The sequence below is a fragment of the Spermophilus citellus genome (genome assembly GCF_964194105.1).
Source record: "Spermophilus citellus genome assembly, chromosome: 17".
NCBI lineage: Eukaryota > Metazoa > Chordata > Mammalia > Rodentia > Sciuridae > Spermophilus > Spermophilus citellus.
The window spans coordinates 55,155,768-55,179,248 of record NC_138199.1 but is presented as its reverse complement, the minus strand read 5'-3'; the positions used below and the strand labels follow the sequence as shown (position 1 = coordinate 55,179,248).

At 40.0% G+C, this 23,481-nt stretch overlaps 1 protein-coding gene across 11 annotated transcripts in view; it reads right to left on the bottom strand.

Moving 5' to 3' along the window:
• Nucleotides 1-5,454: 5,454 nt before the first annotated feature.
• Nucleotides 5,455-23,481, bottom strand: part of GPATCH8 (G-patch domain containing 8) — a 95,523-nt gene continuing 77,496 nt past the window's right edge. For all 11 annotated transcript variants that reach the window (XM_081272995.1, XM_081273002.1, XM_081273000.1 and 8 more), the window contains 2 exons: nucleotides 15,497-15,627; nucleotides 5,455-11,179 (listed from right to left, as the gene is read on the bottom strand). In XM_081272995.1, coding sequence (XP_081129121.1) covers nucleotides 7,282-11,179; nucleotides 15,497-15,627 — 4,029 coding nt within the window. In that variant the 3' untranslated portion in view covers nucleotides 5,455-7,281. The remainder of the gene's footprint in view (nucleotides 11,180-15,496; nucleotides 15,628-23,481) is intronic.

Here is a 23,481-nt window from a genome sequence, read left to right as displayed (position 1 = left end):
TTGTGCACCACTTGTTCAGTTGGGTGACAGAACTTTTGTCCTACTATCAAGACTTGATTCTTGGGCTGGGGATGTGGCTCAAGCGGTAATGAGCTCGCCTGGCATGTGCGGGGCGCTGGGTTCGATTCTCAGCACCACATAAAAATAAAGATGTTGTGTCCACCGAAAACTGAAAAATAAATATTAAAGGGGCTGGGGATGTGGCTCAAGCGGTAGCGCGCTCGCCTCGCATGCGTGCGGCCCGGGTTGGATCCTCAGCACCACATACCAACAAAGATGTTGTGTCCGCCGAGAACTAAAAAATAAATATTAAAAATTCTCTCTCTCTCTCTCTGTCTCTCTCTCTCTCCTCTCTCACTCTCTCTTTAAAACAAAATATTAAAAAAAAAAGACTTGATTCTTATTGGGGTTCATTGCCTAGAGGAAGCCTCCCTGACTCTTCAGGCTGGCACCCTAGGCTAACACACATGGGCACAGCACTGACACACTGGTTAGGTGTGGTTTGTTCCCTGGATCGTGTACATGAGTCCCACAGGTTTCTTTCTGTAGCTCCAGGGCCTGGCCAAGAGCCTATCATGTAGTAGATCTTGGTGCAACACTGAACAGAAGCATGCACTGAGGGCAGAAGATGAAAACATAGGTTGACAAGTGGAAAGTTTTGAGCGGAAAGGCAGTCATTTTTTATGGAAGAGGATGGGAAGATTAAGAGTGCCAGTCTTACTGGCATTGCATGCCTTGCCAAAAGACAGGTTCGCAGGAAGGCAATTTGAGAGGTCTGCTAGGAGTAAAGGAAAATCCATAGCCACATCCTCCTTTTTTTTAACAAGCACTCTACTGACTAAGCTATATTCTCAGCCCTGATCTGTAATCTTTTTTTTAAAATATTTTATTTAAAATTCTCTCTCTCCCTCTCTCTCACTCTATCTTTAAAAAAATATTTTATTTATTTATTTAAGAGAGAGGAGAGAGAGAGAATTTTTTTTTAATTTATTTTTTTTCTCTTCTTTTTTTTAAAGAGAGAGTGAGAGAGGAGAGAGAGAGAGAGAGAGAGAGAGAGAGAGAGATGAGAGAGAGAATTTTTTTTTTAATATTTATTTTTTAGTTCTCGGCGGACACAACATCTTTGTTTGTATGTGGTGCTGAGGATCGAACCCGGGCCGCACGCATGCCAGGCGAGCGCGCTACCACTTGAGCCACATCCCCAGCCCAAGAGAGAGAATTTTTTAATATTTATTTTTTTAGTTTTCGGCAGAAACAACATCTTTGTTTGTATGTGGTGCTAAGGATCGTACCCTGGCCGCACGCATGCCAGGCGAGCGCGCTACCGCTCGAGCCACATCCCCAGCCCTAAATATTTTAATTACATTTTAGTTTTCGGCAGACACAACATCTTTGTTTGTATGTGGTGCTGAGGATCGAACCCTGGCCGTATGCATGCCAGGCGAGCGCGCTACCACTTGAGCCACATCCCCAGCCCCAGCCACATCCTTTTGATCTATATTTTCTGATCAAACTCAGCCACCCTGTGCCATCCTGAAGTCCCTTCAGCTCCTCCCTTCCTCTTGTACTTCATCTCAGCACACAGCTAAAAATCCTGTCCCTGACTAGGCTAAAAGATCCTTTAACTTTAGTCAGGGCCTTCTTCATTGCTGAATTCCCAGTGTCAAATTACAAGGCACGCAATTTGTTAGAATGAATACTTAACCCAGTCTTTTTTTTTTTTTTTTTTAGTTGTAGATGAACACGATACCTTTACTTGTTTATTTTCAGGTAGTGCTGAAGATTAAATCCAGTACCAGGTTTGAACTCAGTGCCTCCCACGTGCTAGGCAAACCCTCTACCATTGAGCCACAACCCCAGCCCTTCACGTAGTGTTTTATTTATCCCTACCCTCCCACTGTCCTCAACTGAGTGGTTACTGTATTACTGGTGTATTCTGTGTAGCCCAATACTAACTCACATTTCATTCAAGTTTTCAAATGTACTTACTCTGTTCAAGGCTCTGAGTTGATAAGGTATATAAAGATAACCTTCAAGATCCTACATTTAATCTAGAGGGAGTTAAGATATTGAACACATATAACTGCTGCAGAGGGATAACAAGTATATCTCATTAGGAAAAGAATGTTTCTCACAACAATCCTATGAAATAGGTACTATTATGACAATTTTATAAACACAAAATCTATGACACAAGGGAGTTTTAAGTGAATTGCCGAATTTTTCAAAGTGAATGGGTAACAAAACTAGGATTCAAACACAGGTTTGAATTGATATTCCAGCATAAGGAATGACATAAGGGAGAAGGAACACAGAGGTCAATTACAAGGAAGGAAGGGCAAATAATGGATTCTGGACAGAGTGCTTAAAAGTGTAGACTTGGGCATGAGGGTGGAAAGGAGGTGGAGCTCAAATCACTGGAGGTCCTCTAATGCTCTGATGCCTATTAGATTTGCAGGGGATGGAGAACATAAGATCTTTTCAGTCTGGGAAATAAGAGATCCAATGATCAATTGTGCTCTAATTTGGAAGACTGTACTAGCTGCCTGTGGAGAGAAAGAACTGGTGAAGGAAGGATTTAGTGGGAAGATCAGATGGGTAGGGATTGCAATTCTGTTCTGGGTTATAGGTGATGAGGTCTGGACCAGGGTACTGGTGGAAAGAATGAGAGTGATCAGAAATTAGACTCAATAGGTGGCTGCAGCCCAGCATGGTGGCACACGCCTATAATCCTAGCAGCAGGAGAGTTCAAAGCCAGCCTCAGCAACTGTGAAGGACTAAGCAACTCAGTGGGACCCTGTCTCTAAATACAAAATAGGGTTGGGGATTTGGCTTAGTGGTCGAGTGCCCCTGAGTTCAATATCTGGCACCCCCACACACACACACAAAAAAAAGCTGGTTGTGGTAGGGAGGTGTCAAAAGCAATTCAAATTTTGGGTGGCTTGTTAGGACATTTTTACCACTAATTTTGAAAACCCAAGGAGGATCAGATTTAGGAAAGTAGAGGAGTTGACTTTCAATATGGATTGTGTTCTTTTGGTGTCAGAGTTGGGTTGATCTCCCATCTAAGAGTGGGAAGAATGCTGACACCTTGTTCCCACTTCCCAACCTACCAGCCAGTCTTAGAATCCTTCAGTGAATTCATAATTCTGTTAAGGTTTCATTTAGCTAGGAATTATTAAAATAACCTCAACTGCTTCAATCATGTGCTTGCTTGGCACTGAGCAAGGTGATGTGGAGGTTAAAGAAACTTTTTTTTTGGTAGTAATAGGGATTGAACCAGGGGCACTTCATCACTGAGCTACAACTCCAGCCTTCTTTATTTTTTGAGACAGGGTTTTGCTCAAGCAGGCCTCAAATTTATAGTCCTCCTGTCTCAGCCGCCCCCGTAGCTTGGACTACTAAAGGCATGTGCCACCGTGCCTGGTTTACAGAATTTTTTTCAAATCTTTTTTAATGTTCCCTTGTATAATCTTCAGTTAACAGTATTTTATTTTGCTCACCTCTTTCTTGAGCATATCTTTTAAAAAAATGTTTACTATTACCCACCATGCACACCTATAATCCTAGCTCTTTGGAAAGCAGGAAGACCCTAAGTTTGAGACCAACCTAAGCAACTTAAAGAGACTCTGCCTCTAGATAGATAGATAGATAGAGAGAGAAGAATCAGCCCGCCATCCCAGAGTTCACAATCTTACTAGGAAGCAGTGAACATAAAATCATTTTATGTTCATAAAAGAACAAGGATTCTGAAACACCAGTTAGTTTTAGGGAGGCCAGCCAGGAAAATGCTGTAATAATTCAGATTTGGGTTGATAAGGGTGACATGAGGATATTTCTGGCAAATAAAAATGGAAATGTTTGACAAGGCCTGACTTAGTCCTCAAGGGTATAGAAGAGGAGTGGTTGAGGCCTTATCAGAGCAAGGCAGCTGCACATACTTACACACCACACTTTATACAAGTCAGTTTGCCTCTTTTGCTTGTTACCTTCTTTGTTCTCAGAAATTCACTTTTTTTTTCTTTTTCTTTTTTTTACAGTACTGGGGATTGAACCAGGGGTGCTCTACCATTGAGCTACATCCCAGGATCTTGCTAAGTTGCTGAGGCTGGCCTAGAACTTGTGATCCTCCTGCCTTACCCTTCCCAATTAGCTGGGATTACACATATGTGCCCCTTTGTGATTTTTTGACATGGATGAGTAGGGTTTTGTCTCATTAACAATTTGGGCTTGTTTTCTTAAACAAGTGGAAGGGCTCAAACATTGCAGTGGTATTAAAAAGGTTGAAAATGGTAATTCAAGCCCAGTTATACAGAACTTCAACAGGAGACCGAAGGCCAAGCAGATGACTATTGTAATCCCACTGCCCTTAAATGAACCCCAAATTCTAAAAAGTTGGAAGTTCCATGTCAATTTAGTGAGCATCTCCACATTCTATGTATTCTACTATACAAAGATTATAGAGCTAAAATGAGGGGGGAAAAAAAAAGAATAGAAGAAAAGCCATGTGGCAAAGAGGGAGCAGAAAGGTACACATTCCAAATCAGCTACTTAAGACTAAGAAAAACCTCACTACTAGTCTTCTTCCCAGGGCTATCTTTCCCCTCTCCTTGGACAAACCTGAACTTCAGAAACACAATTCCAAATACCTCAAATTGATTCACAAGAAACTATCCTTTGGGGCTGGAGTTGTGGCTCAGCAGTAGAGCGCTCGTCTAGCATGTACGAGGCCCTGGGTTCGATCCTCAGCACCACGTAAAAATAAAAAAGAAAAAAAGAAACTATCCTTTAATATTTTCAAATAAGGTGTTATTTATAAACCAAAACTCCAACCATTCCCAACCTGATTAGATGGGGCAACAATCACGACAGACTCTGCTAGTTTCCACAAATCATTGGTTTATTAGAAAGCTCCTTTCCCTCATTTTACAGCATATATAGCTCTATCATATGTGATAAAGTTAAATACAATCTGTTATGCTTGTAAGTAAGGATAGGTTATTTTGTTTTTCCTTTTTTTTAGGTTTTAAAATCACTATTCTGGAAGTTAAAGAAAACTGCCCCCAGGAAGGCAGAGAGGTGGCCAGAGTATGGCTCAATCTACAGGCTAAAGGGAAGCAGCACAAAAAATATTAATACTGTATTATTTAAATATTTACATGGGCTGAAAGCAAAGAAAAATGAATCCCTTCACTTCAAACAGATGATTTCATTTTTCCAGTGCTAGCTATCCAAAAAGTGATACTTCTGAATCAGATGAGGAGCACTGAGGAGGCAAGAAGGGGTGTTCAGCCAAGAGTCTTTGTTTGTCTAGCACTTGCTTCTCATTAGCTCAAAGCCTTTTTCTTTTGGGAATTTGAGAAGAAAGGCAGGAGCAGAGTCTTGGCCCAGGTAAATATGGTTTGTTTTTTTCTGTCAGGTGACCACTCAACAAATTCTAGCCACAGGAATTGGTAAGGAAATGCCAGAGGAAACCACTAACTACACCAAAGGAGATGGGACCTGCAATACAAGCAAGCACCTTTGCGTGTGTTAATTAGAGCTGAGAGCCTGGGTGAAGAGGCAAGAAGAGGGGGAAATGGGGCTGAGGCGGCAATTCCTCTGGTCAGTGTCATGGGAGAGACAGAAATAGGAACCACTACTGCTGAAACTGAGCTGGGTAGAAGGCCTGGAACTATGAAGCAAAAGGTATCTATAAATGTGTTCACCTCCCAACAAAAGGAGAAAACTGTCCCAACTCTATTACCCTCTGGTCTACTTCTACTTCAGTTTCTAGCCAACCCAAAAGGCACATTAAAAAAAAAAAATTGTCAGAGGGGCTAAGTTCTAGGAAGGCAAATGGTCTGCTTGGAATAAGGTACCCAGGGAAACCCAGGAATTCCCCCCAGATAATCAATGAATCTCACTGCTTCCAGAGAATCAAGCTGCATCTCGCCCTTCCTCTGCAGGGTCCACCTGTTTCTCTGTGTAAAACAACAAAGACCATCACAACTGAGCATCCCTCTGACACCCGCAGCTGAATGCTGCCCATTAACTCAAAAATCCCAGTGCTGGGGGCACCACTTAATGCAAATTACCTAACATTTTGTCCCAGCAAAAAATGTTTTGACATTTTTATAGTTCATAACTTCAAAAAATACATGAGCTTGATAAAATATACATGCTTAGTCATTTTTTGTATCTAGCAGAAAACAAATACTTTATTTTTTTTTTTTGTTTTCATTTTATAACCTTTAAAGTTTCTTAATTCAACTAGGGCAAACATATTTACACAAAGCCACCAGAACAAGGATCACTTAAAGAGCTGGATGTAAAAAATATTATTGCAGTATACTACAAATATGGAACCTTTTTATATGAGCTACAAAAAGCAGCATTTTACGTTTATAGAGTTCAGTGCAATTTTTACATTTAAAAAATCCTATAAATTAAGAAGGAAACATCAACACAACAGAAGAAAATATACCCTTCAGACACATGAGCTCCTCTCTGGGGAAGCACACGGGAGACTATGTTCCGCATAGCTTCAATTCATGATAGGATCTTCTTTTCTGAGATATGCAGATGCCTTTTCTGGGATGAGGGATTTGAGTAGTGCCAAATGTGTGGATGTTTGGGTGGAAAGTGGATCAAATGGCAGCCTGAGTTGCATCTGGTTCCAGGTCAGACTCCCTTTCCACCTCACCTGGGATAACATGTCACTAGGGGATAGTCAAAGACACTGCCCAAAGGTACCCAGGGAAACTGGGAAAGTGCTCCAAGGTCTGGTGCTATAGGCAGCAAGCTGGATTCCACAGGATCTAGTAGATCTTTCACTGTTGGAGAGATCGCTTGGCCTTCCTTTGTGGCACTGAGAAGGCAGAACCAGATGGGCCCATGGCAAGTGCTTTGGTGACAACCCACCAGAGAGGAGGAAAATGTTTTAAAATTTATAGAAGGGAAGAGCACAGGATAAAAAGTAGAAGGAGTAGGGAACTATTTAAATTTGACATTTTGGAGACATTGCTGCAAAGGGTTGGGTAGCACTTACTGGTGTTTCCTAGCTTAGAAACACAGGAGAGGGAGGGACAAATAGAAAGGAGGAAGGGGGGCGGGTAAATCCCTGATAATAACCAAAAGCAAACCTCAAATCTAAACCCATCCCTGCAAGCCAAAACAATTCTTTGGCTGTCAGACACTGCCCATCCCAGCTTTTGCTTGCTGGTATTAATGGCTCAACACCCCCAAGGGAAGAATCTTGGGTCACCTTCCCTGGCCCTACATATACTCCCATCCCCCAATTCATGTGCCATGGCTGGGGGGGTGCTGCAGGTCCTGACCTGAGAAGATGGGGTGAAGTAGTGGGTGAAGGTGGAGGGCAGTAGCAGCTGCTGCAGCAGGCCGTGGGGCAAGAAGGGTAGGGTAGAGGGCAGCATGTGGGACAGGGTGGAAGGTGAAGGGTCCAGGATGAATGGCTGAGGCAGGAATGATGTGGATGGGATGGCTAGCAAGAAAGGTGGCAGGGTGGCCAGGGATGATTGAGTGAGTGAGGTGGGACAAAGAAATTGGGGTCAGATGGGGCTGAGGAATATGATGCACTTGGGCAAGTGGCTGAGGATGAGGGTGGGGGTGAATGCCAATGGCGGCAGCAGCAGCAGCAGCATGATGTTGTAGGATGGCATGCTGAACAGTTGTGATGGAGGTGGCAGAGGCTGTGGCTGGCTGCTGAATGTGGATGGGCTGCAGGGCTGGAGTTGCTGGAGCCAGGGCTGCAGAGGCTGGAAAGGCCTTTACTTGCTTGGCCAGAAGCTGCTGCTGGATGTGTTGCTGTGCAGCCTGCTGGAGCTTGCTGTACTTCTCCATCTCCTCAGGTGTGAAGGTGATGGGCTGGCTCTCCAGGGGGGCCAGGGAAGCATCCTCAGCCCCATCTGTTGACCCAATACTAGGTTCCCCACTGGGAGGTGCATAACTGGGAAAGTGCTCAAGGTCTGGTGCTATAGGCAGCAAGCTGGATTCCACAGGACCTGGCTGACTGCCACTATCCAGGGACTCTAAGGTATCCCCATCACTGGGGTCAGGGAGGTAGTTATGGGAGATGGTTGGGTCCCCAGAGTAGCAGTCAGAGTGTGCTGGGGTACCTAGTGGAGCCACAGCTTGATCAGCAGTAGCTTCTTCAGACTTTGGCTCTTCTGGGGGTGGGTCTGATAAAGGGCCAGCTGTTTCCTCTGAGGGGAACTGATGCCCAAAGGGTGCATCATTACTCCCTGAGGGCCCTTCTTCCGTCTCCGACTGTTCTTGTTCTTCCCCCCTTTCCAAGCCAGACTCTTCACATTTCTTGTTGTTAGGCTTTCGGGTAGCTGGGAGCTTCCCTATCAGTGGAAGAACAGGCTTATTGCCAAGAGAAGGGGGAAGCTTGGGCCCGAAGTAACCTTGTGGTGGGTCCTTGAGCTTGAGCCCAGCTTTACTGGGGGTGGCCTGCACCTCCTCACTCATACTGGGTTTCCTCTCCACTTTCCTAGACTGGATCTTCTCCAACAGCAGTTTGGCAGTCACAGAGTTCTTGTCTTCAGGGCTGCAGTCACTTTCTGACCCCCTTCCTGTGCCAGTATTGCTGTTCTGGGAGGGTGGGCCTGTCCCTTTATTGTCATCTCCCCTGCCATCATCTTTTTTCCCAGTACCTTCACTCCGCCCTGATCGAAAATAGTGGGGGGACTGAGAGCGATAGATCTTTGAGCGAATGAAGTCCCGACGACCAGAACGCCTTTCCTCAGGACTCTCATGACCCCATGATCCCTTTCTGGAGCCTGATCTCTGGGAAGGGCTCCTGGTACTACGGCTGCGATCCCGGCTATAGCTCCGGCTCCGCTGCCAGCTATGGGCTGTGGTGCTGCGACTTCTCCTCTTGCTCCGACTGCGACTACAACTGCTGCTACGGCTGCGGTCCCGGGATCTTGAGCGCTCTCTGGTATGACTCCGAGAACGACTTCGAGACTGGCTGCAACTGAGGCTATAGTCATCATCAGAAGATGAATATTTGTGTCGTTTGGATCGGTGCTTGGAGCTGGCATAATCTGAGTCATCTGAGTCATGCGAGCGCTTAGAGTGTCTTCGTGATCGGTCACTATAGTCACTATAACTGTCATCAGAGTAACTGTGCTGTCTACTATAGCAGCTCTGGTCTGAAGAAGCATCTGAACTACTTGTGTAAGAGCGTCTGGAAGAACGGTGTGAGGAATGGTGCCGGCCAGACCGTGAGCGGCTTCGGGAATGCTCACTGCCTGAGTCTTCCTCCTCCTCTTCCTCCTCCTCCTCCTCACTATACTGGGATGGAGACTTTGGGTGCTGCCTGCGTGATGAAGCATCATCACTATCCTCATCTCCACTACTGGGTCGGCTCCGATGGCTAGATCGGCTGCTCCGTTTGGTGCCAGCTCTCCGCTGGCAGGATGAAGCTGGTGGTTCACCTTTGTGTTTCCTCCCACCATGATCCTGGGAACTGCTACCACCCCCACCTTCATCTTTTTTGCTACTGCTCCCTTCTTCAGCAGGGAGGGATCTCCTCTGGGAGTCATCTTGGGCACGTCGCCGTCTTCTTGGTGGTGCAGGGCTACCACTTCCAGGAGGTTCTGGTTTGGGTCCTCGTTCAGAATCTGCTGGGGCTGATGACTTATTCTTCTTTCGTTTTCGTTTCTTACGCTTCTTAGACTTCTCCCCAGACTCTGCCTTAGAGCTTTTCTCTTCTGTGTCAGCCTTGTGTTTCCGTTTGTGTTTGCTGGACTTTTTGTGTTTCTTTTTCTTTTTGTGTCGGTGGGACTTCCCAGATCGTTCTTTCTTGCTAGGAAGGCTTTTCCCTATATCTTCAGTCTCTGACCCATGGCTGCCCCCAGGCTCCTGTTTGTTCAGGCTGCTACAGGCAGGCCCTGAAGCAGGTACTTCCATTCTGCCTCCTGATGAATGTACTACATTCTCTCCTACTTCCTTGCTTTTATTTGGCTCACCAGGATCAAGGCCTTGGAGCTGGTCCTTTGAGGATCCTCCCATATCCTTCGGTTTTTCTGTCCCTTTACCCCTGGCATCTTTGTTCCTTGAAAGTTTAAAGTCAAAGTATAAAGGGTTACAACTGTAGGAAATGGATGGTTCTGCCTTGGTGAAAATTAATAGTTCTGATGGCCACTGGAGGGCAGTGCTTTCATCTTTGCTCAAAACTGGGAAAAAGGGGCCAGTAGGATGTTTGGGTCCTTCCTGGCTTTCTTTCCCAGCTGGGATGGCCTGACAGGTTTCTTTAGAAGGATTAGACTCACACATTTGGATCTCTGAAGACTTTTGACTTTGACTTTCTAAACTCTGCTCAGTTATATCCCCTCCTGTGGTCTTTTTTGTGTCAGGTTTGCTTCCAGGCTCTGAGGGCTCAGTCACAGTGGCTTCCTTCTGCTGCTCAAAGACTTCACTAACTGCCTTTTCTGCTCCTTGGCTTGCTGTCACCTTAACACAGCCTTTAGGCTTGGGAGAATTACTTTTTTTGCTTTCTGGGACATTCTTTGAGTGTGTAGTATTATCACCTTCCATTTGTTCACTGGCTCTCATAAAGAGTAAGAAGGGAAAATTAGGTTTTACTTTGCAGTGCGCTGGGGGAATATAGTGGTAATACTCTGGCTCTGTACCTCCAGTTCCTTCCTCTCGCTTCATCCTTTTTAACTTGGATAATGTTGAGGCAAGAGACCCTCCATCCTGAGGGTCTTCATCTTCTTTTTTACCATCAAGATTACCGCTACCATCAGCATCTCCCACCTTTTGCAGTCCTTGATCAGAACTCTTCTCATCAGATTTTGTTCCATCTTCAGAGGGCCCTTCCTCTGCATGATCCTTGAAAACAGATGCTATTGATTCAAGTTTAACAGGAGCCTTCTTGGCAAAGGAAAATGACACTCCCAATTTTTGCAATGGGGTCCCCAAATTATTCTTAAGGCCAAAGCTGATGCCTTGAGAGGATGACCCAGAAGCTTGTGCCAGTCCAGTGGGATTAGTGATCTGTACTGCAGTGAAGGGGCCTCCTTTATCTGTGGAGAATTCAGATCCCAAGCTACAAGTAGCAGTGGTACCTGTGCCACTATTTGTAGTTGATTCATCCTTGTCTTCATCTCCACCTTCTTCATCTACAGCCACCGTGGTTGGTCTAAACATAGGACCACTTCCAGGTGCACTGCACAATGGTTTAAAAAAGTGAGAAAAAAACCAAAAACAGGTTTAAGGCATTTTATATATCTTATAACGTACTCATCTTTTATGTTCTACCATTCATCTTAGGTAGGTCTCAAAGACACTAAGAGGTGGCCATTCTGTATCGCTGTGCTAATGAAGGAAGCTGCTCAGTGGAAGTTAAGCAACATCTCACTCTATTAACCAACCAACCTAAATTCCCAGGGCCAGCCAGTTACTGCTGTTTTTTCTTAAGCTGTCTATATTACAAAAAAATAAGGCTTATCTCAAATACCCCATCACTACCATCTTGTATAGTCTATCGCAACCTGCTTCTGATCATATTTATTACTATTATTATTCTACCCATTGGTATGCTAGGAAATGTACGGCTATATATAACTCTATCCACAAGGTTATATTTCATTCAGCTAAAGAAAAAAAAAAAAAGCTAGGCATGGTGCCAAATACCTGTAATCCCAGAGACTCAGGAGGCTAATGCAAAATAACTATAAGTTCAAGGCCAGTTTCAGCAACTTAGTGAAGCCCTAAGTATTGTACAAACACCCTATCTCAAAAAATAAAAAATTAAAAAGCTCAGTGGTAAGTTAATTGAATCCTCAGTACCAAAAAACAAAAGCAAAAACAAAAACAAATTTCTCAGATTTCATTTTTCAAAAAATGGGCATATTCTGTATTAAACATAGAAACTTCTACCATGATACTTCTACCATGGGTTGTTATGTCTGTTTTTGAAGCAAATAGCCTGTGTATATATCCTGGGCATTACATCCAAACATTTGCTTTGGTTTTATATATAATAATAGTACCTCCTCATCCATGGGGGAAGTTTCAAAACCCACAGTGGATGCCTGAAATTGTAGGTAGTACTTAACCATACACACATGTGCATGTACGCACATACGCTTTTTTTAAAAAAATATCTTTTTAGTTGTAGATGGACACAATACCTTTATCTTATTTATTTTATGTGGTGCTGAGGATCAAACCCAGTGCCTCACACATTCTAGGCAAAAGCTCTACTGCTGAGCCACAACCCCAGCCCCAACACACACACACACACACACATACACACACTCTCATCTATAATGAAGTTTAGTTTATAAATTAGGCACAGTAGGAGATCAACAACAACAATAAAATAGAATAGTTATAATAAGATAATAATAAAAGTTATATGTATTTGGTCTCTGTCTAGTGGGCATACAGCATCTGAAGTATGAATAGGTTGAACAAAGGGATGTTTCATGTCCCCAGCAGGACAGACTGGGACAGCTTGAGATTTCATCACACTACTCAGAATAGCACACAATTTTAAAAAAACTTACAAATTCTTTATTTCCGGAATTTCAAATTAATACTTTCAGACCACAGCTGAGTGTGGATAACTGAAACTATAGAAAGTAATATCACAGGGGCTACTGTATTTTCTGGGTACTCAGAACAATGGTCACATTGCTATCAAGCACTCTTCAGCTTTGACAACAGGTACAGTGAGAAGTCTTAAGAGTAGGATTCTAGGGCTAGGTTGTGGCTCAGTGGTAGAGCTCTCACCTAGCACATGTGAGGCCCTGGGTTTGATTCTCAGTACCACATAAAAATAAATAAATAAAGTGTGTGTGTGTGTGTATACAAAAGAGTAGTATTCTAGGGACTGGGGTTGTGGCTTAGCAGTAGAGTGCTTGCCTAGCATGGGTGAGGCCCTGGGTTTGATCCTCAGCACCACATAAAAATAAATAAGTTAATTAAAGATATTGTGTCCAACTAGACTAAAAAATAAATATTAAAAAAAGAGTAGCATTCTAAACTGCCTATATTGCCTAAATTTCACCATGTGTGGACTATCCAGTATTCTTTGAATTCCAAACTCAAGAACTAAATAGAATTATATATCCATTCAGATAAAAACCCTTGTTATATGACCAGCAGCTACTAAGTGTCCTCAACTCAGTTACCAAAAAACATTCAGATGATGTGGTGGTATCTCTTGCTACATGAACTGTTGCTATTGGAAAATGGGAACTCAACAGATTTGGATAGTAAGAGATATGCTATGTTATAAAGCCTACCCCACAGAAACAAACTACCTATACTATACAGCACAAAACTCTCAAACTGAATAAAAATATTTGTTTTGATTTTTTTGTCTTTGCCATGTTTAAAAAATTTTTTTTGGATGCTGACAGACCTTTATTTTATTCATTTATTTATATTTATATGTATATTATTTATACAGCTAAAGACACATGCAAGGCAAGCACACTACCACTGAGCCATAACCCTAGACTCTAGTCTTTGCCATTATTTCAATAACTACTATGGGGTCATGCATTATTTCTAGTATGAAGAAATATCTGATGATGGATCAAATATATATATTTTTAATTCTCTTGAAACTACTTGGTCTTTTTTTTCTTTTCATGGTGCTGTGGATCAAACCCAGGGCATTACACATGCTGAGCAAGTACTCTGCCACTGCACCTCTAGCCCTACTTAGTCATCTATTAAGTATTCATTTAAAAAACTGGGAACTAAAAGTTTCCTTTAAAGAAAAAGATGCCCTGAACTTTGGTGTACAATTTTTTTTTCTTTTTTTTTTTTTTGTGGTAATGGGGCTTGATCTGAGGGGTGCTCTACACTGAGCTCTATCCCTAGTCCTTTTTATTTTTTATTTTGAGACAGGATCTTGCTAAATTGTCCAGGTTGGCCTTGAACTTGTAATTCTCCTGCCTCAGCCTCCCAGGTAACTGGGATCACAGATACATGCCATCATTACACCTGGCATAGTGTATCTATTTTAAGGAGGCACCATTGCAACAATCCCAAACTTTCTTTTGTGTTTACATAAAGAGTTGCCAGTTGGGGCTGGGATTGTGGGTCGGTGGTAGAGCACTTGCCTAGCGTGTGTGAGGCACTGGGTTTGATTCTCAGCACCTTTTATTTATTCTCATATAAATAAATAAAGTGAAGGTCCATTGACAATTTAAAAAAAGTATATATTTTTTTTTAAAAAGAGTTGCCAATACAGGCACTTGTCTGTAATCCCAGTGACTTGGGAAGATTGTAAATTTAATGCCAGCCTCTGCAACTTAGAGATCTTGTCTCTCATAGTAAAATAATAAAAAGGGCTGGGGATATAGCTCAGTGCCCCTAGGTTCAATCCCCAGTATCAAAAAAAAAAAAAAAAAAAAAAAAAGTAAAAGGAGGTACAGAATCATTTTATAGGCAGTTTAACTCAATATTAGAGATTGCAGGCTAATTCTGTTAAAAACTTATACTATATATATTCTCTCCCTTCCTTCTTCCTCCAGAATGCAAGTCAATAAGAAGGAAGTGTGTGTGTTTGTGTGGGGGTGGGGTACAATATAAAACTAGTAAATCCAGTTGGGATGAAGTTCAGTGGTAGAGCATTTGCCTAGCAGGTGCAAGACCCTGGATTTGATCTCTAGCAAACAAACAAACAAACAAACAAAAAACAACTCGAAGACTGGGTCTCCAGAATCTAATTGTTTGGAAGTTCTGTCCTAGGTAAGGTAGTCTTCTTAAGGCTAAATTCCAGACAAAAATTCAATAATGAATAAGAACCATAAAAGAACATTAAAAACAACACTCAAAGGGGCAGGACCTTATAGAGAAATAAACTGATGGAATTCTGTAGGTTTCAGAGTACTAACTATATAGTACTTAAAAGGTAATGACAACCCTTAAATGTGTGCCCTAACATTTTTTCCTATAAAAAGAGGAATATTGGAAATGTGAATAGTAGTAGTGGCATCATTTACTGATTTACTGTGCCTCTTAGATGTGCCAGGCATTCATTTTTTTGGCGGGGGGAGGGTACTGGGGATTGAGCCCAGAGGTGCTTAACCACTGAGCCACATCCCCAAACCATTTTTATATTTTATTTTGAGACAGGGTCTCTCTGGGTTACTTAGGGCTTCACTAAGTTGCTGAGGCTGGCTTTGAACTTGCCATCCTCCTGCCTAAACCTCCAGGATTACAGGCATACACCACCCACCAGCATGCCAGGCACTCTTTTTAAGTGCTTACAACTGTGAGAAGTAAATTGTTACAATCTTCATTCTACAAATAGAGAAATTAAAGCACAGAGAGTTTAGATACAAGTTGAATAAGTAACACAGATAGTAAATAGAATATGGCCTGAAAAGAACATATAATCAATAAGGTTCTACTGAAAATCTTAAGGCTAATACTTTAAAGTATAATCTTAAAATCTATTAACTTAAAATCTTAAGGACTGTAATTATCTGTAGAGCACTCTGAAAGAAAATTTCCTTACCATTCAGCTTGTTTTCTTTGCTCTGCCAACTCATGGAGCCGCCGAAGCGCTTTTTCTTGTTTCTTCTCATCCTTGCGAGATCTTGAAGAGACATTTCGGGCAAACTCTCTCTGTTTGAGATCTTTTAATCTCTGGGTTAATGGAAAGAAAGAAACAGAAGGTGGTGATTTAAGAGTAACTGAAAGCAAAGCCTTTAAAAATTTACCGTAAACCAATGCTTATAGTACTAGTGTAGAATATGTCATTAGACTCTCTTATCATACTGAAAACATAATAGCAGATTACTTTGTGTATGACACTTGGACTATCTGCATTTCTAATTAGTACAGCATATTATTTGCTTTATTGGGCAATATAAAATTATTTCAGTAGCAATGAGGAGATTTATAACATTGGGAAGAAAGAAAAGGGACTATTTAATCACCTGCTCTTCCAGGATGCAAAACTAGACAAACAGAACATGAGATAAATTGCAGTAACACAGGTCAAAGAGAACAGAAAGGGTTTAGGCTATTACAGAAAATCGCTCAAGGTGCAAGATCTTAAAAAGCAATGTACAGCTTACATAGGGAGGTTATTTGAATCAGAACAAATAGAAAACATACTTTTATTTCACCATAAAAGGTGTTATCTCTTTTCAGCACAATTGGAGATTTCTTGATAACTATTAAACAAACCCAAGAGAGGTCTTCTAATGCTAGCATGTTCAGAGCTCACTAGTCTGACCAATTTCCTCTGGTCAGTCTGTTGAAATTAGAGAGTAATATGTATAGCTTTTCATTCCTTCATGACCCTGAGAGGAATATTCAGGGGGTGGGGAGGGAAAATAGAGATAAGTCAAAAATTTTATTACTTAAAATCCAGATAACAGGATGGTCTTTTATTTTCAGAAGCTACTATACAATTTTCCTTAAAACAAAAGAAACAGCAACAACCAAAAAAAGAACAGTGCCATGACACACTGGTGACAGAGTCCAGACATATCTATCTGTAATGAAGACAGAACTAAAATTATTTTCAACACCTTAGACAGTATTAAAAAACAAACAAGATAAAACATACTCATTAGCTTATGCTTTTACAATAGCATTGAGAAAAGGAATTTGACCCAATATAAAGTGGACATTGCTTTGTGGAAAGGCATGATGTTCAACAGACAAAGGAGTTTTCTTACCTAATATTTATGAAATGTATTTTGAATCTTTTTTAATTGGGAGGAGGAAGGGTAGAAAGACACACACAAAAAAAGATATACAGCTAAAGACACTAGTAGAAAAACTCACTCTTGTGATCTGGGCTCCCAAATTAGAAGGATTTGCTTTCAATACATCAGCTGAAAATGTCACATCACAAAGAAAAAAAAGTAAAAAATAAAACAAGAGTAGAAGAGAAAAAAAAATAAAGCAAGCATTACTACACAAGCTCTCTTAGTCAAGTCTACAAACTTATACTGAAAAATCAAGGACAAAGCCGTCAACTCTAAAAGGGCTGGGGAAAGGGGAAGCACCTACACAACATATATAGGTGTACATACACACAGACTGACACAGCAAACCCACCTAGATAAATGAAATTATCTATTTTTTTTCAAGAAAAATGCTTACAAACTTTGAAAAAGACCAATGCTGTCTAAAAGCCATTGGTCTTGTTTTCATTTATCTTTATTTTGGGGAAATTCAAATAACCTACAACTGGCAAAACTGTTACTGAGTTGTGCTGCCCACTATAATATGGAGGATCAACTATTTTAAGATGTTTACTTAAAATAGTAAAATACTGAGAGATTCATGTTTAGAATTCTAGTTTCCTCCTTATGATGGAGATGGGGCAGACAGAAAGGATCCATCAGCCTATTATATCTTTATTTTAGGCTACAAACCTAGTTTTTTAATTCTCCAAATAGGTTTTCCAGCTCAAATTTAAATAGAATGTGTATTTTTCTCTTATCTGCTGTCTTTCCCTAAGCCTCTTCATAAACCTGAACAGTCTCTTCATGCCCAGTCATTCCCTTCTTTCTTAAAAATATTTCATCACTCTTAGGAGGCACTTATTAACCTACAGTAGGGCACTGTCCAAAAGGTCGATTTTTTATAAAAAGTCTGAAGCCTCCAGGTTGAGTCAGAAATCAGGCTTTTCAATCATTTAGCAACCGCTTCCTGCATCTAAAAGTTAAAAGGACAGGAGCAGGTCCACATCATCGTGAAGACATCCTACCTCAAATCCCTGGTGCAAGCATACAGATGAAGGCATGGATGGAAAAAAAATGGGATGATGCCAATAAAATAAAATCTAAATTGCCTAGGCTCCCTCTAGGCAAATATATCTTGGTACTCTATAAGGTACAGCAAACACTCCCATGTCACCTTTACAAACTTTATAGTCAAATCTGGACTCTCAAAAGCAGAACTGGGAACCCCAAAATTTTACCCCAATCTTAAGATGGCATTCAGCAAACACTCCCAAACCCAATATGTACATTTGAGGTTTCTCAGGAAACAACATTCTGATGATAATAATGGAAAGCCATGCATTAACGCTCATATTTTCTTTTACCTAACTCCAAGTCTCTCCTTCTTACTGAAGTCCCTCATAAGAAGACTGAACTGTTAGCACTTTGTCATAACTCTAATCTAGCAACTGTCAGAGTTATTCATTCCTGTCTTTCAGAAAGACAGTATGTGTAAAGCTTCAGAATTAGAAAGACTTGGTTCAATTACTAATTACTGATAAAGCGATTTCACTCCTTGTAGCTCCAATTCTCTTATTATAAAAACAGGGCTATCCATCAATAGATTTACCAGATTAAATGTAAAAATAAATGTAAAGCATTTAATAAGTCACAACTGTTCAACACTGCTTTTTCCTTTATGTTGGATAGGATTATAACCTTTATAATCAACCCTGCAGTGCACAGAGCAGAATTAAATCTATAGAAGGGATCTGGCAAATGTCTAGTGGATAATGTGATTTTTCCCCCCCAAATAAAATTTCTATTATTTATAGAAGAGGTTGATATGAAATATTCTCACATTTCTAGTAGTGACATAATCAAATTATATAATATATTCTTCCAGCTATCACTCATATAAGAATTAAATTTCTTATTCAGGGAAACAAAAACCTGCAGAGAAAAGACCTTAAATTCTTTATATATATATATATATTATATGTAAATGGACCTTTATTTTATTTATATGTGGTACTGAGACTCAAACCCAGGGCCTCACACATGCTAGGCAAGTGCTCTACCACTGAGCCACAACCCCAGCCCCCTTAACAAATTCTTCACAAATGATCCAGGATTCAGAACTTTAAGTACCAAAAAATTAATTGTGGCTCTTTGGGTTAAAGACATCTTCAAATGAAAATGATATTCCAGTTCTTAGAACACAATTTAAACAGCATTAAGCTGGCAGAAAAATCTCTCAAGACACTAGTTTCTGCTCTACTAACTCAGAACAGATTTTATGAGGAAAATGTGAATCTGGTAAATGTCAATGTGGGTAACAAATTTACAGAAAAGGCTAGCCCATTAGCCATGTACTTTTCTTTAATTGCAAATTTCATGAACAGAAACATTCTGCCTCATAACGTCTACTAAACCAGAGGAACTATGGTAATCGGGCTTCATAGAAGATCATCTTTAAAATAATCCTTAAGAAATATGACATTTTACCACTGAGCTATATCCCAGTATTATCTTCTTTGAGACAGGTTCTCAATAAATTGCTTAGGGCCTTGCTAAGTTGCTGAAGCTGGCATCAAACTTGTTGTTCTCCTGCTTCAGCCTCCCCCAAATATGGCTTCTTTCTATTGTGTTTCTAGAACTTTTAAGACAGTTATTACTTTGTCAATCGAAAGGAGCAGCACTGTTCCTTCTAAATTGTGTATGAACTGGGAATAAATGAGACAAAAATATTTCTGCACATAATTTCCCTAACAATATAGTAAGAGTATGTCCAAAGAGTGACTTTTTATAAAAGTCTTTTATTAATCTTTTTTTGTATCTTCTGGTGCTTTCTTCTATCAAAACTAAATTTGATGTTTATATTTGATTGAATATACTTAACTAGGAATAAGTTCAATTATTATTCTCAAATATTTAAAATCTACTAAGTTAAATAATTAATTATCTGGGGATGTGGCTCAAGCGGTAGCGTGCTCTCCTGGCATGCGTGCAGGCCGGGTTCGATCCTCAGCACCACATACAAACAAAGATGTGTCCGCCGATAACTAAAAAATAAAATGTTAAAATTCTCTCTCCCTCTCTCTAAAAAAAAAAAAAATAAATAATTATCTGCAGTACTGGGGATTGAACCCCATGGCACCCTATCACTGAGATATAGCCCCAGCCCTTTTTAATTTTTATTTTGAGAAAGGGTCTTGCTAAATTGCTGAAGTTGTTTTCAAACTTGCAACTCTCCTATTTCAGCCTTCTAAGTACCTGGGATTACAAGTGTGCACTGCTGTACCCAGCTTCTACCATCTAAATTTAAAGAAAACAACAAAACAAAAAAACCAAAGTTCCCATGTGAAAGGTATTTTAGGTATCATAAAGCAGGCACAATTTAAAGTTCAATACTCTTTGCCACTAAAAATCCTGTGTTCTGTATTTACTCAGCTCTACAGAAAAAGCCTGATTTTGTCTCTTTAGCATTAAAAAATTATTCACGGTTTGTTTCTCTGACCAGACAGTAACAAGTCTCCCAGAACAAGGACCAAGGCTGTCCTAGCACTGCAATGTCCAGACTGTTTGACCAAAAAAAAAAAAAAAAAAAAAGAGAGAGAGATGCTCAATAAATATTTATCAAATTGGTTTCATTTTTGTTTTCTTTCTTTCATTCACTCATTCAACCATTCATTAGTACTGGGGATTGAACCCAGGGACACTATCACCGAGCAACATACCCAGTTCTTTTTATTTTGAGATAGGGTCTCACTAAGTTGCTGAAGCTGGCTTTGACTTGTGACCTTCCTGCTTCAGCCTCCTGACCCACTGGGATAACAGGCATGTACCACTGCACCCAGCAAGCATATTCAAGGTTTATATATGTTGTAAGCAGTGAGTTATTCCTTTTTATTGACAAAATAATATTTCCTTGTATGGGTATACTATAGTTTATTTATTCATCAACTGATGCATGGATTTGGGGTTGTTTCTATGTTTGGCTATTACGAATAATGCTGTTATGAACACTATTGTATAAGTGTTTGTGTAGACATGTTTTCATTTCTCTTAGATAAAATTGGTCATATGGTAATTCTAGGTTTTAATATTTTCAGTAAGTATCAATCTGTTTTCCAGAAGGGCTGCACCACCTTATTATTTCATTAGCAATATAGGAGGATTCAACCTTCTCCAAAACCTCTCCTAAACTGGTTAATTATATCTTACCTTTTTTGGGGGGTAGAATGGGGTTGAGAAAGAAACTCAGGACTCATATATGTTAAGCATGTGCTCTATCACTGAACTATATCCCCAGCTTTGTGTCTTTTTTTAAATTTTAGACATGCCAGTGGGTGTGAAATGGTAGCTCATTGTGTTTTTTGTGAGTTTTAAGTATAGACTATGTCCCTCCAGATCATACCTGGAGACAAATATTTGCCCTATATGTAAAATTTGAAGAAACATAATTTATAAGGGATATTTGGGTTCAAAACAAATATAAGAGCAGCATCTCAGTTCAGAGTTCTCTTTATAGTATTGTCATTCACAAACTTGTATTTACCTTTAATCTTGCTTTAATCTTTCAGACTACAATAGAACACAACAGCCTAATCCCAGAATTTCCAAACTACAGTCTATCACTATGATGAATTTAAGATTACAGGGCAGAAAACAGGTTGAAATGGCACAACATGAAAAAGGTTGAATCATTTTTATTTATATTGGGATTGTGTGGCAAGATGAAGAACAATTAGAAATACACAAGAGGATGCCTATTTACCTGCAATATTAGTTCCTGAAGGATATAAGATTAACACTACTCATAAAAGCATAACATTTCCCTAAGTAGACATAAGATTTTTTCCCCTTAATTAGGGTGTGATTGCTGGGTTTAAGTAGTCTAATTCCAAAGTTAAGCATAGGGTATGAGTACATAAAGATTTAAAAGGTGAAAAGGCTGAAAACATGCTCAATTTGTGGAAAACTGATAAAACGATTCAATGTTCTATCAAGCAAAATAGTCCCAAAGAAAATAGCATCTATAGTAATACTAAGCACAAGAGAATTTAAAATTTTCATCTTCCTGCCAGAGGTTAGTAAAACAAAACAACAGTATGCTCAAGTTCTGAGATGGATTCCTCTCTTCATATTTATTTTTCTCTCTCCGACTCTTTACCCAATGCTAGAGATGAAATCCAGTGCCTCACACATGCTAGGCAAGTGTTCTATCACTGAGCTATGCCCACAGCCCTTTTTTGTTTCTCAAAGCATAGCTTCAAAGTGAACTGTGTTGTTTAAGTCAACATTTATGAACCTCTGGGATTCCTAAGTACTTTGTGATTTTCCATTTTTGCCAATAATTACTTTATTTTTTTGAAGGATAAACATTCTAGGAACACCCAAAATACAGAGCACCTAAAGAATAACTTCAGGAGTATCTGATCTTGGTGGTTTTAAAAATTCTTTTAAGTGTGATGTTCTCTTAATTTTAGCTCTTAGGAATATCTTATCTTGCCGTTTTTATTTACTTCTGTGTTCTTCCTTCACTGAATATCAAAACAACACTTAAAAAAAAAAAAAAAAAAAAGGTTACATTTCTTCAAAACTGCAGTGGTTTGGCAGAAGTACAACTTGCTTTGATGTGCCTATTTGTCCGGATGCTATATGCATGAAGCATATAGAGAATCAAATGCTGGAAAATATCTCGAGAGACAAATATCCAATAACTAAATGGTAAAACCCCAAGTGGAAAGTGACCACTCCAAATTTTAATGAAGTCTTTGTGAAGCCCAAAAATGATCTTTCCTTCTATCATCAAGGAATTTCTCAGATTACATTTAAATTCAGAACCTATTTTATTTTTGAGCAATGAGGGAAATTCTAAAATTCTTTTGTCTTTTGTAATATATACTACCGGGTACTGAAATAGTCAACTAACAATAAGTAATTATCAAAAAGCAGCAACAAGTTGAGACAAGTTAACTAAATAATGTATTAATACATTCCATCCTACAACTCAGATTAGAGAAATCACTGGTTACTGTTAATGCCTTCATTCATGTTAGTTCAGTTACTTAAAGCTTAGAAAACTAGTACTATTATTTACAGCTAAAACAGACCTTGGTAGTAAATAGGATTTCGGTCTTTTCAGAATGTGTAAAAAGTACAGGGGTTTTCATACTAAGATTATTTTAGCAGAAAAAAGAGGTAAGCTGAAAACATTCTTTCCTGACTGAGATTCTGATTCCTTCTACAAGTTAAAGGGATTTCTGAAACCTCTTTATTTGACAAGTGATCACTGAAATAGCAAGGAAGCTGGTTCCAACACCATCAGTAAGGGCACAACTTTTCAATGTGCTACTTCCCCAAGAGTCAGTCAGAACTCATGGGGGTGGGGGTAATAGGCCTGGGTCAGAAACTCAAGTGTTCAGAGGGGTTTGGCAGATAACATAATGGGTCAGTCACATAGATGAATGTATGAGAAAAGATGAAAACCAGAGCTAATTGTACAATGAACAAAGAGACAACTTTAATTAATGGTTATGTTGAAATGTAGGCCCAAGGTCAGATATTTCAATTTTTCTCAAGACAAGCCAAAGCCTGAATTATGTAAACTCTCCTGAATAAAGTTTGTTTGTTTTTTAAATAAAGAGATGGGGTCTTGCTATATTGTGCACACTGCCCTCAACTGCTAGCCTCAAGTGATCTTTCTACCTCAGCCTCTCAAGTAGCTAGAACTACAGACATGCACCATTGTGACCTGCTTTGATTTTTTTAAAATATTAGGAACCGGGCTGGGGATGTGGCTCAAGCGGTA